The sequence below is a fragment of the Perca fluviatilis genome, chromosome 2 (assembly GCF_010015445.1).
Source record: "Perca fluviatilis chromosome 2, GENO_Pfluv_1.0, whole genome shotgun sequence".
In the NCBI taxonomy this organism is placed as follows: domain Eukaryota; kingdom Metazoa; phylum Chordata; class Actinopteri; order Perciformes; family Percidae; genus Perca; species Perca fluviatilis.
Genome location: NC_053113.1, coordinates 21,141,965 through 21,159,598, shown reverse-complemented (window position 1 = coordinate 21,159,598; position 17,634 = coordinate 21,141,965). Strand labels below are relative to the sequence as shown.

Below are 17,634 nucleotides of genomic sequence, written 5' to 3'. Positions count from 1 at the left end.
CAGACACAACAACATGCATACAGCAGAGTGCTGCACAGTGGAGGTTGCAGGCAAATGAGGCTCAAGAAACAGCATCATCTGTGAATATCAGGGAAAACACCTTAATGTCTCCCACTGGAATATCCTCACCACTTGTGGGCTGACTTGCTTATCCATCGTTTAATCATTAACAGGAGAGGGGACTTTTTGACAATCTATGAGGAGGTTAAAGTTGATCCACTGTTCCAGGGCTAAAAAGCTGCATTGTACCATGGCAATCTTAGGCTTGCTAACCCTCCAGTATCCTGCACAGACCTTTCACAGGGAGGCTTAGTAGTATGATTTCCTGATAATTAAATCTGACTCACCATGCACCCTTTTTGAAAATCTGGACAACCAACCCCATTAGACACTGATACCAATGTCCATACAATATTGTAACCAATGTCCATACAATATTGTAATGGCACAATCAACCACAAAAAAGTCAGTGGGTACCTAAGGATAGTTCATCCTTGGTGCCGTGCCATCATGGACCAATTGAACTTGACTGGAACTTCACCCCTCCATTAACCTCTACCAGAACAATGGGATTTGGCCCTCCAGACTCTTCCAACACTGCCTTCTGCATGTAATGCATGATCACAGGGCTTAGGAGCTGCTCAGGGTTTTTGACCATGTTCCCAGTTGAGGTCAGAACATATGCACGCCTGCTGAGCACGGCCTGGGTGATGACCACCTCTTGACGAGATGCTGGCTGGCCAACAAAACCGCATCAGTGCAGTGCATTAAATCTAAAGTCAAACATGGTGGTTTATTCAGATGTGGAGATGTTTTGCCTATTGTGGAGGTGGTGACTTTTACAGGCTCAGTAACACAGGGATCAAAGAGAATATACCACAGGCAAACCATCCCCACTTTGATCAAGTTGGGGGCAGTAAGGACTCCATGACCCAAAACGTGAAACAAAAAAATGCCCATTCTTTCCTTCAAGGTAGGCATACTTGATTTCCAGGAGTGATGACTTGAATCATTTTTAGGTGACTGCCACAAAAACGATTATTACTATCGTGGGCATTGTTCGTGGCACTGTTTACTGCTTCTGGTCTGTTGCACTTATCTTTTTTCTTGTGGGTGTTTAATCTCTTCTCTCTGATTCCTTATGTATTTGTTCCTCACCCCCCATTCTTTCTACCACATTTTTCCTTTATTCCTTCACTAATCTCCCTTTCTTTTTTACCTATTATTGACAATCTCTCTCTCTCTCTCTCTCTCTCTCTCTCTCTGTCTATGTTAAAAGCTTTCAGCAACTTAACTAAATCTGACCCCAACCCAGCCCTCATGGCATCTCTTTGTGGCTTTTCTGCGCTGCAATTAGGACTTGGGTTTCATTACACTGAGGAAAGTAAGAGGGGTGAGGGTGGGGTTGATACATGGATAGATGGAGTTAAAGAGGGATGGAAGGCACCTGGGGGATCGAAGATAAGGAACACTTTATACAGTGGCTGGATGTGTAGAGGAAACAGGGAGAAGCAGGCTGATAAGAGAAAAGAAGAAGCTTGTAAGAGACAGTTGCAAGTAGATAGCAGATTGTTGGCGTAAAGATTCAGAGTGTACGCAATAAACCTGTGAGCATTAATTTATGGCTCCATTCAATCATGCCAGAAACCCTGCATAAGATTTTAGAATGCTGATTTAACATTAGCACCTTGCCGAGGGCATTACAATCAAACCATACACTGAGTGAAAAAGAGAGCTAGGGTCAGACACAGAGTCACAGAGAGGACAAGATCAGAAACAGAGAAAAAGAGCTGAGATCTTTGTTATTTCCTGCATTCGTCCTGAGATAAACCATCACTCTCTACATGGATCTGTTCTTTTTCAAAGAACAATCAAACTGTGCTTTTACATCTGTTTGCAACCCAGGCACTCTCTGTTCATGGTTAAAGTCAGTCATTATTTCCCCCCCAACTCCTCACTTCTTCTGTTCTCTCTGTCTTCACTCCCTTCATCACCTTGTTTGCGCCTCCACTCCTTGGTTCAATGTTTCTTCATTGCTTTCACCTGTCTTTAACGGCTGTTAGGTATTAACCTTATTTTATGAATCTGGTAAACACAGCTAAAAATGTATCTCTCATCTCTTCTTTTTTTCCCCACTGCTTGATATTCTGCTTATTTTACTACTCCTTTCATATATGTCTTTCCCTTTGTACTTCTCTCTGTAGTCAGCTGTGTGTCCCTACATGTATTTAACCACTCCTGCTACTATGTTCAGTTTCCTTTCTCTGGCTTTGCGTCGTAACACAGACAGCCGGTGTACAAATTATTCCACTGTAGCCTGCTGTGGTAGCATTTCTGCTCCCCTCACTCACTCAAACATACAATCTGCTACATGCTGCTTATGGAAGATTGGGCAAGCATAAGGTTACATATACTGTAGTTGCACAGGTTCCTATCACAAGTGTTGGAAAACAGCCATTTTTAAAAACATCATTAGCCAGCCATTCATTGCATTGTTGTGCTTGAAGGAAATAAGAGTGCGATCAGGAACAGTGCCGGATATTGGATGCATGCACATTGTGAAATGGCATGTGTCTCATCATTTCACCAAAGGCTGGGCAGGCTTTAAAAAGCTCTGATATGGAGACAGCTGTAGATTAGTTTTATTTTACTGTGGCATAAAGCAGAGGTCAGTGATATTATACTGTTATTCTACAGTTAAGTGGGTCCCAAATTCATCAGAGACCAACCATCATCATGCAATATCTGCACAATACTGCCTTTGTTATTTGGGTTAACAGCGTGGCCATAATGTGATATCATAGGAACAAACACAATGCACTGTATTGTAATAATATTATGCATATGTATATCCAATATTCTTCTTCTCTGTCTATGCTCCCCCAGTCTTTTTTCTGTCCTGGCTGATGCTCACAACACAGTAGAAATCTCTCTCTAAAGGTGGATCATGAACTCACTTCTGTGTGCCAAGTGTATATGTGTGTATATGTCAAGTGTGTGTAGATACAATAGTTACAATAAACAGTATAAGACAATCAAGGACTGCATGAACTGGATTAAATTTGCCAGACCTGTCTCTAACAGCATGTATGCATCGACACAATCATACCAAAAGCTTAACTTTGTGTCCATCTGATATGTTCAGCAATCCTGTATAACACATCATAAGGAGATCTCTAATGTTGTCAGTCTCAATTATTGGACAGAACCAGTCATTCAGGAGCAGAGCACATCATGGTCCCTCTAATCTTAACCACCAGATAGCCTGCATCTCCCCAGACAAAGCTGGCCAGGTGTGAAGGCCATTATGACCCCTATTACCTTACCTTACCTTACCATGACAGGAAACCATTTATTCTTAAACATGTAATTACATTTCCATAATAATACTTAATACATTTTTTTTTCTACCACATTACTACTTGTAAACAAACAGGACATATTGACGGTTTCAACCATTTGCAGCTCATTGGCTACTAGTCAAATGTACATGTTAGAATATAAAGCCACACAGTTTACGCAAATGTAGATTGGTGGCCTTGATTTTCACATTATCAATATTTCAATTTTTAGGATACAAATCTAAGTCAATGCCTGTGACACAGTGTCCTTATGCATCACCTACAGGCCCACTATAGGGAAATACTGGGAGTCCTGATTTACTTGTGCAGACATTTTAGCAGCTGCAGAGAGAGTAGCATTTTACATTTTAAATACTAATTAATAATAGCTTACTTATTCCTGCAGCATGCAACTAAAAAAATCCCTGTGCTGTCAAAATGGTGGTGAACCGAACATAGCCATGAGAGTCCCACAGATATCTAGAAAGCTTCTTGACACCTGTCATGGCATTACACGTGTATTTAGGTGTGTTTCACGTGTGTGTGTGTGTGTGTGTGTGTGTGTGTGTGTGTGTGTGTGTGTGTGTGTGTGTGTGTGTGTGTGTGTGTGTGTGTGTGTGTGTGTGTGTGTGTGACTGACAGAAGCTTGGGGTTGGAGCATGATAGTGTGTGCTGTACTAGTTTAAGCAGCACCACACATATACTATAGTGGCTTAGGTTACCATTTAAATGTTATAAACATAAAGTGGATGGGAAATAAGTTCCGGGATGTAAGGCTGACGTACTAATTTTATTAGTTTGGTAGCTCATATAAAGTCTTGTAGGATGTAAAAAAAACACTGCATTATACAACACGCAAAACCATGATGCATACTTACATGTGCGTTACATTACATGTCATTTAGCTGACGCTTTTATCCAAAGCGACTTACAATTCTTACATATCAGAAGTCACACACCTCTGGAGCAACTAGGGGTTAAGTGTCTTGCTCAGGGACACATTGGTTGATGTATTACAGTGGGAATCGAACCCAGGTCTACCGGACCAAAGGCATGTGACATATCCACTGCGCCATCACCACCCCATGTGCACACACCCATACACAAATACATAAAAACAAAGCAAGAGAGCAAGAAATTTGAATAGTTACAGTTATAGACTGAGAAGAAGTTCAACAACAATGAGACGGGAACACTGGAAGAAAGAAATAAAGCTCGTTTTTAGTAGTTTATACCGGTCTCCTGACAACTTGCTCTGATCTACCGTCAGATGGTTGATACCTAAGGTTTATTGTCTAGCAAGCGTGCCTCTTGAGCTGGCATGAAAAGAACGAGGTATAATGCTTGTTGTGAAAAATGGAAAAAGTCCTATTCTCTGTCATTCTTCCTCTTTTCTTCTTTGTTTGAGCTTCTTTTTGACAGCATTGAACAGCTTTAAAGCCACACAAATATGGAATTCCAATATAGTCAAGAAGCCAGAAAATCCATTGAAATAGATGGTGCTGGTAGGCATAGGTTTCAGTTTTGCATGGATTTAAGGTCACACAGTGTTCATGTTTCATATAGTTTCTGCTGTGGTGAACAACATTGCAGAATATATCGACATCTTTTGACCATGATAGTTGGTAGAGACAGATCTACACTGAGAATGACTTTATAAATGAGAGAAAAGATGAGGGTGACTTATGCTGTTTTATTAAGGATCAACATCAAATCTTTTTTGATTCTGAACACTTCGGTACTTGAGATGTTCAACAGAATTGTGTTTGCTCCCACAAAGAAAAAGGAACTACAAGGCAGTCTGTTTGGCTTACTTTATAAAAATATCAGATATGATATAGAGGTCCTGGGTCCAAATGCACAGCAGAGGTGCAAAATCATTTGCATCATAAAATATTTATATATTCAAGGGTTCCTGAAAAATGAATGACAATGGCATTTGAGGACTAATTTATTGAGTCTATTCAGTGTAACTCAAACATGCCTAAAGTTTCAGTAGGAGAGAAGTTGGTGTGAAATATTACCCTTATCTATGTCAATCATTTATATTTGGGTAACATTTGATCATTTCACATCAGCAAATCTCAGGTACGGCTAAGGCTGATGGGAATTTGGTCACTAGTTTTTGAGTCATCCTGCATTAGCAAAGGTTTTGAACCAGTTTTGGATTTTGACCATTTAGAGGATGAGTCAGGGGACATTAAAATGAATCGTCTGGGGACCACGGATGTCTGCTCTGTTTCAAATTAGTTGTCAAGACAAGTTCTGGACCTACAAACCAATTGACCACTAACACTGTCCTAGTTAGAGCCACATCACTAGCGTAGCTATGTAATAATGCATTTAAAACCAAAGTACCAATAAAGAGTCATCTGCTTAATTCTAATTCAGTGTTGAGCCAACAGGGAAAGGAAATTGGTATTCAACAACTGCAAAGAAAAAAATCTTTTGCTGTCTCCTCTGCCTCAAGAGCATACTTGGTTCATTACCAGCTCCCCTTTCAAGGAAATACAACGTGTTACCTCTGACATTGACTTTACTAGAGGTCTTAGTACGTTCTTAGAGCATCACTGTGAGGTGTATTCAGTTTTGCCATTCATCCCCCAATAGTTATAATTATGGTCAAGGATTGAATGGATAATGTCACTAGCACACTCCCTGACTGTAACTGTAGGGTTTACGGTAAACCAACTGATAGCTGCCTTTGGGCAAATGCTGGCCTTTTTGGTGTAAAGAAAAAGCCTCCAGGGTTATGATTTTGTAACCACAAGAACAGTGGCCATATGTGTAGGCTATAGTGTGCGTACATGTGTGTGGAAGTGTGATGTCTTGAGACCGCTGCATGATGCATGCACTCAGAAATCTGTTTAGTTGCTAACCTGCATCTCTTATATAGAAGCAGAGCATTTCAGTATACATTTGAAAAAATAATTACTGAATTAGTGTAATTCTTATCGTGTTATCAAGTCTCTCACTCTAAGCTGAAGTACTCCAATTTTGCCAGTGGGGGAAAATAATTTCCAATGCTTTTGATTATGACAAACACCTTCTCTGGAAACCTACAATACCTTAATGATTTCATTACTCTATTCACTGGGGTGGTTTGCAACTGTTCGCCCACATGCTCAGTATCTGCATTGTCTCACCCACTCACAAATGGTTCAGGTGCTGGTGGGAAGGTAGAGAGCCTACAGTTTTGAGTAGATCACGCAATAATGCCGCTTACACACAGGCATAAAGCACCGCTGACAAATACAAAGACACACACACACACACACACACACACACACACACACACACACACACACACACACACACACACACACACACACACTTCCCATGCATATTCGAATTACTTGGATGATTATTTTAGCCAATGCAGTAAGTAATAGATCACTGACATATAAAGTATGTTATGTTACTCTGTGATTTTAAAATGAATGACAAAAAGAAAATAGTGTAAATTCAAGTCTGAGCATATAGTCTACAAGTGTGCCTCTCCACCTCACAGATAACTGCACTATTCCCAGTTATTGACCAGGTTCTTGAATGAGCTGCTCCGTGGCATCTAGCCTATACTGTACCACCACCTACAAAATATATGGACCCACACGCCCATTAATTAATTAATTAATAGTTGAAGACACAGACCCATATCTGTAAGCAGATGCGTTTGATCGCTCTTCACCGTCTCACCTGCTCGTTCGTTGCCAGCTCTTTCTCCAGCTGTCGGTGTTTGTTGTGCCACACCAAATAGTGGATAGGATAACGACTCTTCTCCGGAGTTTTCTTAGCAGAAATCATCCTCGGATCATAGTTTGCCTCCTCCTTTTTAGTCACTGTGGATTGTAAGGCTACTTTATTATTAATTTACGCTATATAATCAAACCTAACATCCTTGATCGGCGGTGATGCCCAACGGCGTATAAGGGCAGCCTTACGCGTCAGAAACAGTGAATGATCCTCTGCTTGCTCTGCTTAGAATAAATAGCAAAGACCTGTCATTTTTTTTTTTTTACAGAAATAAACCCCGCGTTTGATTGTCTCCGTAGATAAGGCTACACCTTCATTTCTTAACCACCCGTTCCTCCACCTGCATCCCTCTCTCTTTCTCCCCTGCCCACTCTAACACATCTATCCTCCTCCTTTCCTCCCATCCGGTGGTGACTGAGAAAGATGCATCGACAAGCTGCAATGAAATGTGCGCACACTCAGCCAATCCGCTGTCAGTGTGGTGTTGTGATAAAGCCGCCTGAAAAAGAGACATTATACACAAATGGTTTAAAGGAAACTACATATGATACTGTGATACTGTATAAGTAAAAAAAAAAGAAAGTGTTTACATGACTTAAAATGCATCAAATTTAAGTCTAAATCAAGTCTAATATTTACTCCTTTCGTTTTGTGTTCCATGCATTCTTCAATTTTATGTATACAACCATCTGTGTTATGATGTTTATATTTTTGTTATATTTAGTTCAAATCTATATTTTGTCTTTGACTTTTACTGACAATTTTTTTGTGTTTTGCATTTGAATTTGTGTGTTGAAACTGTATGACAGAATTAAATAAAATATGTGATAACAACAATAGCATATAATAATAATAATAATAATAATAATAATAATAACAGCAACATAAAAGTGTTCCACATATTTCTGTTAAATATATTTTATTTATCTGATAGCTACCACATTACCAGCTACCATTAAATCATGTTCATATTAAGCACATTTAAAAAAAAAAATGCTGTCTTATTTTATTATGATCTGTCTGTGAAATCTAGCTACCTTATGAATGGGTTATTTTTGCCCCCTCACCCGTCCCTGTCCCTCCATAGGTAGGCTGCAGGGAGGGATGTTGGGTGTGTGTGCGGAAACTGTCAGGTTAGAGATCTGCCGTCTCTCGGTGAGTTGCAGCCAATGCAGCGAACAGATTTAGTAAATATTCCGATATGAGGTTCATACAAACAGCCAGATTAACTATGTTCTCATAACTTTGCTCCAGACTTGAGTTCAGTAACGTTAGTGGACGTGGGCGAAGGGACCGCAAGCCAGGAACAAACGGGAAATTCAACTGTCAGCTGGCCGGGAAAACCGATCGCACCACCCGGCTTCCGGGGATTCAGGGGCCGCATCGGTTGACTGCAGACGTCGGTCGGTAGCTCGGGGGAGTTATACATCATCTACATCATCGCCGACATCCACCTCTCGGTTTCAGCGACTTTCGAGATGTCAAGAAAGCTACAAAGGACAGAAGTCTGCGCGGACTGCAGTGCGCCAGGTAAGGGAGGAGGAAAATAAATCAAAAATAGACCACTATACTGAAACAATACATAGGGCAACAGGGCCGACGCTGCTGTCACTGTCAGCGGGTCCGCAGAGCAGGAAAACGGCCAGGGCTTCCAAGCGTCGCTTAGGCCCAAAATAAACAGTGAAACATAGGCGTGTATCACAACGGGAAAATCTTTGGCTAATAGCTGCTCAACGTTAATTGAACAGTTTGGTATGTATATTTATTTGACCAGGACCATATGCGACTTCTGCAGCGGACGATCTGAGTGTCACATTTATGTCGCTTCCTACTTGGAGAGACGTTTGTTTTGATTTCTCGTGACCGGCCGGGACAGACGTCTTAACGCGTTAGCTTAGCCTGGCTAACAAGCAGGCGATTTTGACTCACTGCGTTGCTGGCCATTATTACACATTTAGCTTAGCGTTACACCCAATGTACTGACATAAATTATTATGATTATATTTAAAACCAAGTGTGTTATTGTTAGCTCTAGCCTGCGGCGTTTTGATAATGTGTACCTGGCTAAAGTTGCTAGCTTAGCTACAACGGTTGCTAGTCTAGCTAGCTAACTTTTGCTAAACGGCAAGTTATTGCTAAAGCCGATTCAGCTAACGTGTCAGCTACAAGCCAGTCGTTTTAACGAAATCGGACTAGTTTTTGTTAGTATCCGTAGACTGTTGAAAAGCCATGAAAGAGCTAACCTACTTGAGTGAAGCTTTCTACTAGTATAGCTACTCATTTATTTCACCGTATTTTTTAGTCTCCTGCACAGTTTAGAAATGAAATTGTCACTAACGTTATGGGAATTCACAGGAGCAAAATAATTAGAAAGCCATAAAGTGGAACATTTATCAGATGAAGTCGAAAAGAATATATATAAAAAAGGCTTCATTGATCAGATTAAAGTTATGTTATCCATATTGTTGTGTATAACATAGGGATGCACCGATCCTACTTTTTCAGTCCCGATACAGATGCCTGGGCTTTGTGTATCTGTCGATACCCGATACCGATCCATACCGTTGTTGAATTAATAATACACTGTATACCTTCCACGTTATACCTTCCTTCCACCATATGGAAGAGACTAAAGAACCTGACTTTCCTAACTAAACATTACTTTCCCAACTAAGACAAAATAACATGGATGTAATTTATTGAATTCTTATTTATTTGTACACTCAACTCTTCCAGCATGCGACACATGTGCGACAGAGGGAAAAACTGGATTGGCCCGTGGATCTGTTCATTTTTTCGTCCCCGATCCAGCTGTTTTGTCAATATCTGGACCGATATCCGATCTTAATATGGGATCGGTGCACCCCTAGTATAAAATAGGTATATCCGCTGCAATGAGCATTTATGTTTGTAGGCTACTTTTACCTTTGCTTACTTACTTCTTAAAAGTTAGATAACTGTAGGCATAGGCTAATGGCAAATCAACCATCGTATCCCCTCCTTTGCTTCTGCCTGTATACTTTAGTTTTCTCGCATGCCCTCATGTCTAGTTTGAAGCACTTGATTATTTTTTTGTGTGTCACATTCATTCATGTGTACATGACAACAGCTGTCCTCTTCACAGCTGCTCCCCCTGATAGCAGTGTGTATGTGTGTCTCTGTGTGTGCAAAACTGTCATAAGCTTTAGGGCCCTACTGCTCAGTGTTTAAATTCTTGCTGGCTTCACCTTGCTTCTGCTTTATGACTTGAACCTATTCCCTGCTACTACTATACACATACCCTCCTGCTGTCTGTCCTCTTGCCCCCTCAATTGCATTTCCCTTCATAATCTGACCTGACTAACCCCAGTTGAACTTGTTTCCTTGAATGGCATAACAATTTACAGTGTGATTTATGTGTGATTTACCAGACAAATTAATCGGGAATCACAATTGGAAAAAAGGAAATGTTTTTTGTGAGGTAATTGTATCTTTACATTAGGGGTGGGAATCACCAGAGGCCTCACGATACGATATAATCACGATACTTATGTCACGATACGATATTATTGCGATTTTAAACATATTGCAATATTCTGCATATTTTTTTTAAAAAAAAAATTTTTAAAAAAAAAAAATTTTTTCAAATTATGTCCCCAAAGGACAATTTTGTCAACATCTGTTTTATCTAAAAAGATATATTTCTCTGTCTGTTCATCTCACTTCAATTTTATTGCTGCAAAATGGGATTGCCAAGCAGACTGACCAACTCATATATCATAAAAGATCGATACTTGCCATCTGTGTATCGATACAGTATTGCCACGAAAAATATCGCGATACTATGCTGTATCAATTTTTCCCCCCACCCCTACTTTACATGTGTTTCCTTAGACGTTTACTGTTTTTTTCATAATGGTGGTTAACTTGTTTGTGTTGGTGTACCTGTTACTAGCTGTAGGCTATATTTCTTATTCTATCATCAGCTCTTTACATGTTGCCCCTCCTTATGATAACATGCACAAGCACACAGTGCGTTCTGCAAAATGCTGACCTAGCCACTGGTGACAGGCCACCTCCCTACTACCCAGCTTTGTGTCATACTAGGGGATAACTCGATGGCATGGCTACAAAGGACGACTGATACTCCCAGTCCAAGCCAAGCCTCAGGAGGCTTTAATGTCACGCCGTGGCAATATGCACAGTTTATAGCAACAATGAATCATGTTGTCATGATGGTAAACACTTTATTCAGCACAGATGCAATTGTATAAGAAACTGAGACTCTTGTGCACACATTTAGAGCAGTTTGACACTGGCATCCAATTCCTTTATCGTATTATGTTAAGTGTTACTGTTGACGTTGTGACCGGTGATTGGTCGAATTTAAACGTTAGAGGAAATAATAACTGTGTATGAATTGCAATCAACCTACTAGTAGTGACTTGGACCAGCATGTGTGGACCTACATGTTGCTCCTGGATATTACAATGGTTATTTAGACCTGTGAGACTCCTCCAGTGTAAAATCTGATTTAAGTTTTAGTGTAGAAACTTACCAGTTATGAGTCAAATTATGTAAATGCAAGCCACTTTAGTGTTTACTTCAGAGTTTTCCAGACTTTAAATGTTATCATATTATCTGAAGGAGAGTAATAATTATACACATCACATAGGTGCAAGGTTATCAGAAAACCGTGTCCATGAAGAAAAGGTAACGCCTGTACACTTACTCCATGCCGCTAAAGTTTAATAATGACAAAGTTGTGATCCTACTTGGATCTTTGTCAGGTCATCATATCATAGCATGTATACTCATTGTAGTACATGTTTTTATGCAGGCTTAAATGACAGCTATAAAAAGAAATGTCAATGTTATGTCATGCTGCAGATTTTGCCAATACCCACTGCTAATAGTCTTTTCAAGTCTAATAGCTTAATGGTGTAGCCTCATATTGATCCAGTGAGCCAAGTAGATAGTTTAGCCTGTGGGAGTTTTTATTTTTTTATTTATTACACAGATTAAGCAATTAAATTGCTGCAGTCCGGCTTTTAAAACCTACAGGCTACTGTTTTCTAAATGAGGCCATAGCTCTTATCAAAGCCATTTAGCATTTGCTGCTACTTTTTCTGCGGGCAAAAAGACTTACAGCATGTCAGTTTATCTGATGATGGACTGATGGCTTCATTAATACCATAAACCCACAGTTTTATCCCGGCCTGAGAGTGACTAATACAGATAGTAGATGTGTGTGTTTGTGAATGCATCATTTGCATGTAAGTGTATTTGTTTTGATATTACTTTATGACTAGTCTGCCAGTGTCAGGAGACATGGCATTGGCCTTAGCTGCTTCCCCTCCCATCCTCACCTCATTCACACTCATCTGTTCCGATGTCTTAGGTAGAAAAAAAGTGATGTTCCACCCAGAATTCTGTACACCACTGCAATATCATGCAGTACCAGACTAAAACAAATACCAAATTTTGGAAACCTGTTCTGTCGTAAACTAGTAGATCTGACATTTGGCACAGCCAGTATACCAAGCTGCTTATGACTGAAAGGTTAGAATTTACTTGGTCTGGGATTAGAAGCATGCACATTTTAGTGATGTTTCCGTTATCTGAAATTGAAGAAAGGTCTTAAAATATTTAACATTTTCCCTTTTCACATATTGCTGTAATATTTAGTACAACCAGTAGGCCGAATATATATAATATGGTGAAACATCTTCTGTTGCCTTGACTCTAGTCTCGCTTTGCCAGGCCCTCCTCCAAAGCGTGCTGAAGGAGAGTCTGGCTACTCCCCATAGCATTGGATGGGAAGAAAACGTGCTCTGGTTTATTGGCATGTCTTTAAACCAATCACAACCGTCTTGGGCGGTGCTAAGCACCGGAGAAAAACTGCGGCGCTGCTGCAAAATAGGCTCGGAAGGAACTTGTTTTGGTGGAACATGTGTACGTTTAAAAGTTGTTTTAGTCGTGCAACCGGAAACTCAGATTGGACAGATAGTCTAGCTAGCTATCTGGATTTACCCTGCAGAGATCTGAGAAAAGGTTAACCATAGTCCCCATAAATTGACCGGAGTTTAAAATGCCAACACAAAGGAAGCCCAAGACAACGGATATCCGGCCTAAATGAGTGAAATCTGGTGGATTTTCCGGCGACAATGGAGCAATCCCGGAAGTGGAACGTCAAGGGTATAGACTACCTTGACTGTGACTTGACTTTGACCTTCAGTCCTACTTACTGCACATTGTTTTCTGGAGTTTTGAACAACACTGAGATGACAGCTTTAAGTAATTATTATTATTATTATTATTATTATTATTATTATTATTATAGACTCAAATTGAGCCTTATATTGTTAAGCACTTTTATGAAAGCAGGTCTCTGCATGCATTGGCTCATTAGTAACAATTAAAAGAGAATATTGGGCTGAGGGGAGCTATAGTGCAACCCACCATATGGAATATTCGGTGTGTCTATGATCCAGCTTTATCCAGGTATTTGGTACTTCAGCATAGCATCTTCCAACTGTAGCTAACACAACTCATGTTGTCATGTCAAGGGCTGGCTGATAATGTAGTGTTCATGTATATGTTCTTCATATAATCATATTGAGATATTCCTTCAATTTGTTGCTGATTCCCGACTGTGAGGAATATTATTTTCTGAAGATTACAACGCTTGTGTTAATGCAGCTGTTTGATTAATTACAAAGATGCATATCCTCTAAAGTGCAAGCTTGCTTTGCTATCAATGTGCATTATGCAATACTATATGTGTATATATGATAATTGCACAATTTAAGAGACATAAACTAATAGGAGTTTTGCTGACAGAGGATCACTGTACTTAAGCTTTATGCTGTTTCTCATCTTTATACGTGTCATCATGCGTATCCACAAATTTCATTTAACACTTCGTACTGCAAAGAGAACTAAAAGAAGCATATGCTTGACTTGACCATAAATAAGAAAAGAGGACTTAAAGCAGCATATAATTGTCTTGGCCTTTTAATGAAGCCTGGGCAGGGTAGCCGTGTAGGTAGAGCACACGTCTTCTTTGGGGGGAAAAATCAATTCAATTCTATTTATAGTTTAAAATCATACTATACATAGACCCAACAATTCCCAAGGCTCCTGTGGTAGTAAACTGTAATTTACATTTACATTATAATACTTGCATAGTAATGGGTTTATTTTAGGGCTGTCAAATGATTACATTTTTTTTAATCGCTGAATTTCTATAGTTTTTTTAATTAATTGCATGTTTTATCACATGATTAAAATTCTATTATTTTGCATTTCAGAACTGTTTTTAAGTACATATAACAATGGAAAGCAATTCTTACCAGTGTATCTTGATTGGGAATCAAACGAATGCAAAGAAAGTTACTTTATGAACTTGACTTTAAGATTTGTATTTGTTTATTATTTATTTACTGTAAACAAAAGAAGAAGAAAAAAGAAGGGTACTAAACAACAGTCAGTAACTTGTTTATTGTTAAGGCCATGGTCAAAATTAAAGATTTAATAATAATGTTATAACAATAACTTATTTCCCCAGTAAATTGCTGTTGAATGACAAAAACAACCACCAGATGGGAAAAGGATATTTTACAATTACTGTGAATGCACCACGAGGCTACGTGTTTTAAGTGAAGGTCTGTGTTGTTTAATTCCGACAACGGCAGCTGCTGCGCTGCAGAGCAGACTGTTACGTCCCAGTGTTGGAATCCTCTACAGTGAAATACAGTCACACTTTACACTGTTTAACGTTAGCTGTCAGCATTTTAACCGTGTTTAATCCAGCTGCTAGCTAAAGGTAGGCTAACGTTACATGCTGTCAGGTGTAGTGTAAAGTCAGGCACCGAAATTTTCATTCTTATTCGTTCTCGTTACTACCTTTTTAGGTCGGCGCGTTTCGGTACCCAACCCTACTTACCAGAGTCAATATAGTGTGCAGTAACTTCTAAATAATTCTGATTATTCACTGACGTCCAGTAATCACCTGTTGATGAGACAGCGTTTGCGCTTTGGTTTTAATAACAGGTCGGCGAATAGCACTCTCCAAAATAGTGCTTTGCCTGAGCCCACTAGCATCAACCTGAGTCACGTTAACTGTACTATGCTTAGCTCACGTGGTAACTCAAGCTTGATGTGCTTCGGTGATATTTTAATTCGGCTATACACAATGTGTATGTGGCTTTCCACTTGTCTACGAGCCGTCTGGGAGTTTTGGAAAATAAAAAGCGCCATTCAGAATTGTGTTGCTGCTGCATTTCTCCATCATGCCTGCAGGAGGATGTGTTACTAGTTAGTATGGCAGCTTGATGATAAGTAAAGGTGCGGCAAAGGGTCAAAATAGTAGCTATTTAGGCACGATGTGAAGCCGAGGGAAGTGAAAATAAATTAGTAAATGGCGGCATGCGACAAAAAAAATAATTAACGCGTTATGCTCGGCCCTTAATTGCGTTGCGATTAACGCGTTAATGCTGACAGCTCTAGTTTATTGTAATTAAGGTTGCAAAATTCCAGGATTAACCTATTCAAATTGGACACTTTCCATGGGAATTAATGGGAATAATATAGAAATATGGAATGTAATCCATTAAATTGCCTATAAATTAATAATTCATGAAATGCATACAATGTGAAATATGCCATGTAGTGAGTGAGCTTGCTAGCAAGTTAAATAATGGGAAAAGGTACTTAAAAAACTAGCAGAGGGTTGTCATTTCACTGAATCCCTATTTAATAGGATGCTGGCAAATGATCTGTACATGTGATAGAAGAGTATGCTGCTAAATGCAATCCATGGTTAAATTTCAATTACAAGGGCATAACACAATTAAAATATCTGTTTTTTAAATTGAAATTGTGCAGAATTCCCCAAATTTCTGAGCTTAACTTCCCTTGGAAATTTTTTGACGCTTTGCCACCCTTATTGTAATGCAGCCTGGACTAATGTGACCATTGTGGTTAAGCACCTAAGTTTCTTCACAATGCCAAAAAGTATTACCATCACACACAGCATGTTTAAAAGGCTTGTAATACTAATGATCTATTTCTGTTCCTTTCAGACCCGGGCTGGACCAGTATCAACCGAGGGGTCCTGATCTGTGATGAATGCTGTTCAGTCCACCGCAGCTTAGGTCGCCATATCTCTATAGTCAAGCACCTGAGGCACAGTGGATGGCCTCCCGCACTACTGCAGGTAAGGCTGAGAAATAAAAAGTGAAGGAAAGGGAAATTAAGTTAAATACAATGCAGTACCTGAGGCCCAGAATACTTACTATAATTAATAACGCAAAAGGTGAGCACTGTGTTTATATAAAAAAAGTTTGGATTTTCTCTATTTATGTGGAATTATATGCATATCCATCAGTTTGTACTAGGGGTGGGCGATATGGACAAAAAATAATATCTCGATATTTTTTTCAGATTTTGACGATAACGATAATTAGACGATATCCTTTAAAAATGTGTTTTTAAAAGTCTGAGTTAGTTAATCACTGATGATGATAATGGGCACAATGTTGAATGAAAACAGTTCTTATTTATTTTCTTTAAAATAATTCTTTAAATTTAAGTATTCAAGTAAAAATTCAAAGACAAAATACTAATACTATACTAATTGAACTAGTATAGAAACATTGAACTCTGTGTACACATTCAGTTGTTCACCTCTGCTGTAATGTAAATTGTGCAGCATACAAGCAAGATGAAATCATAACAATAAACAAAGGGCTCTGTTCTGTAACATATTGCACACAACCATGTCCTTATTGGAAGCAGTCCTGGAGCTGGGACAGGTAAGTGTCAGGCCAGGTTCTGATAGTCCTTCTACTTGGCTGTATAGTCCTTCTGACCGGGATTTATGCTGGGATCAGGATTAGTTTATGTGATCTGACTGGCCCAGGTGAGGGAGAGGAGCAGTTCTGTGTGCTTTCTTGATGTTAGAGTATACATGGTCTAGTGTGTTCTTCCCTCTAGTAGCACAATCTACATGCTGGAAAAAAGCTGGGGAGTACAGACTTTAAGGACGCCTTGTAAAAGTCCCCTCCAGGTGATCGCGCTGCAGTTTGTTCACTATGGTTAGCAGTGAGCCAAACTTGTGCTAACGTTAGCATCAGGGGCTACGTAGACGGCAGTGTGCCGTTTTCGTAGTAAATAAAATGGCCTGTATATTACCGACAGGGCTCCAGGTCAGGTGAGACGTGCTGGGTGGTACTCCATTCATTGTTTACAAAAATGCAGTTCTCCGATCCGCCTCTGGAATTATTTTCTAATCCTGCCGTGCTAGCGCAACTACAACCTGGAGCGGCCGGTCTGGCTATATCCTCCGGGATGTTATGAGCCGCCTGGAAGGCTCTCGTAACGGCTGTGCTGTATCATAGTCCTGTATTGATTATTTCAGTGTGGCTGTACTTGTATAAATATACACCAACAGGAGAACTAGCAGCCGCTGCACAATCGCGCGCCGCCATCTTTGTTGACATGAGTGAATGTGTAGCGTTCCAGTCGGTTCCAATGCGTGTTTTGAAGTGTGTGAAGT

The 17,634-nt window shown here is 39.7% G+C and overlaps 2 protein-coding genes across 5 annotated transcripts in view; one reads left to right on the top strand and one right to left on the bottom strand.

Moving 5' to 3' along the window:
- The window catches only part of ankrd13b (ankyrin repeat domain 13B), a 41,617-nt gene extending 34,121 nt beyond the window's left edge, over positions 1–7,496 (bottom strand). The window contains exon 1 of the mRNA XM_039823909.1: positions 7,038–7,496. Coding sequence (XP_039679843.1) covers positions 7,038–7,145 — 108 coding nt within the window. The 5' untranslated portion in view covers positions 7,146–7,496. The remainder of the gene's footprint in view (positions 1–7,037) is intronic.
- Positions 7,497–8,215: 719 nt separating this feature from the next.
- git1 (G protein-coupled receptor kinase interacting ArfGAP 1) overlaps positions 8,216–17,634 on the top strand; it is a 29,520-nt gene continuing 20,101 nt past the window's right edge. For 2 of the 4 annotated variants that reach the window (XM_039823852.1, XM_039823841.1), the window contains exons 1-2: positions 8,216–8,624; positions 16,160–16,293. In XM_039823852.1, coding sequence (XP_039679786.1) covers positions 8,573–8,624; positions 16,160–16,293 — 186 coding nt within the window. In that variant the 5' untranslated portion in view covers positions 8,216–8,572. The remainder of the gene's footprint in view (positions 8,625–16,159; positions 16,294–17,634) is intronic. The other 2 variants (XM_039823847.1, XM_039823856.1) reach the window with 2 other exon arrangements.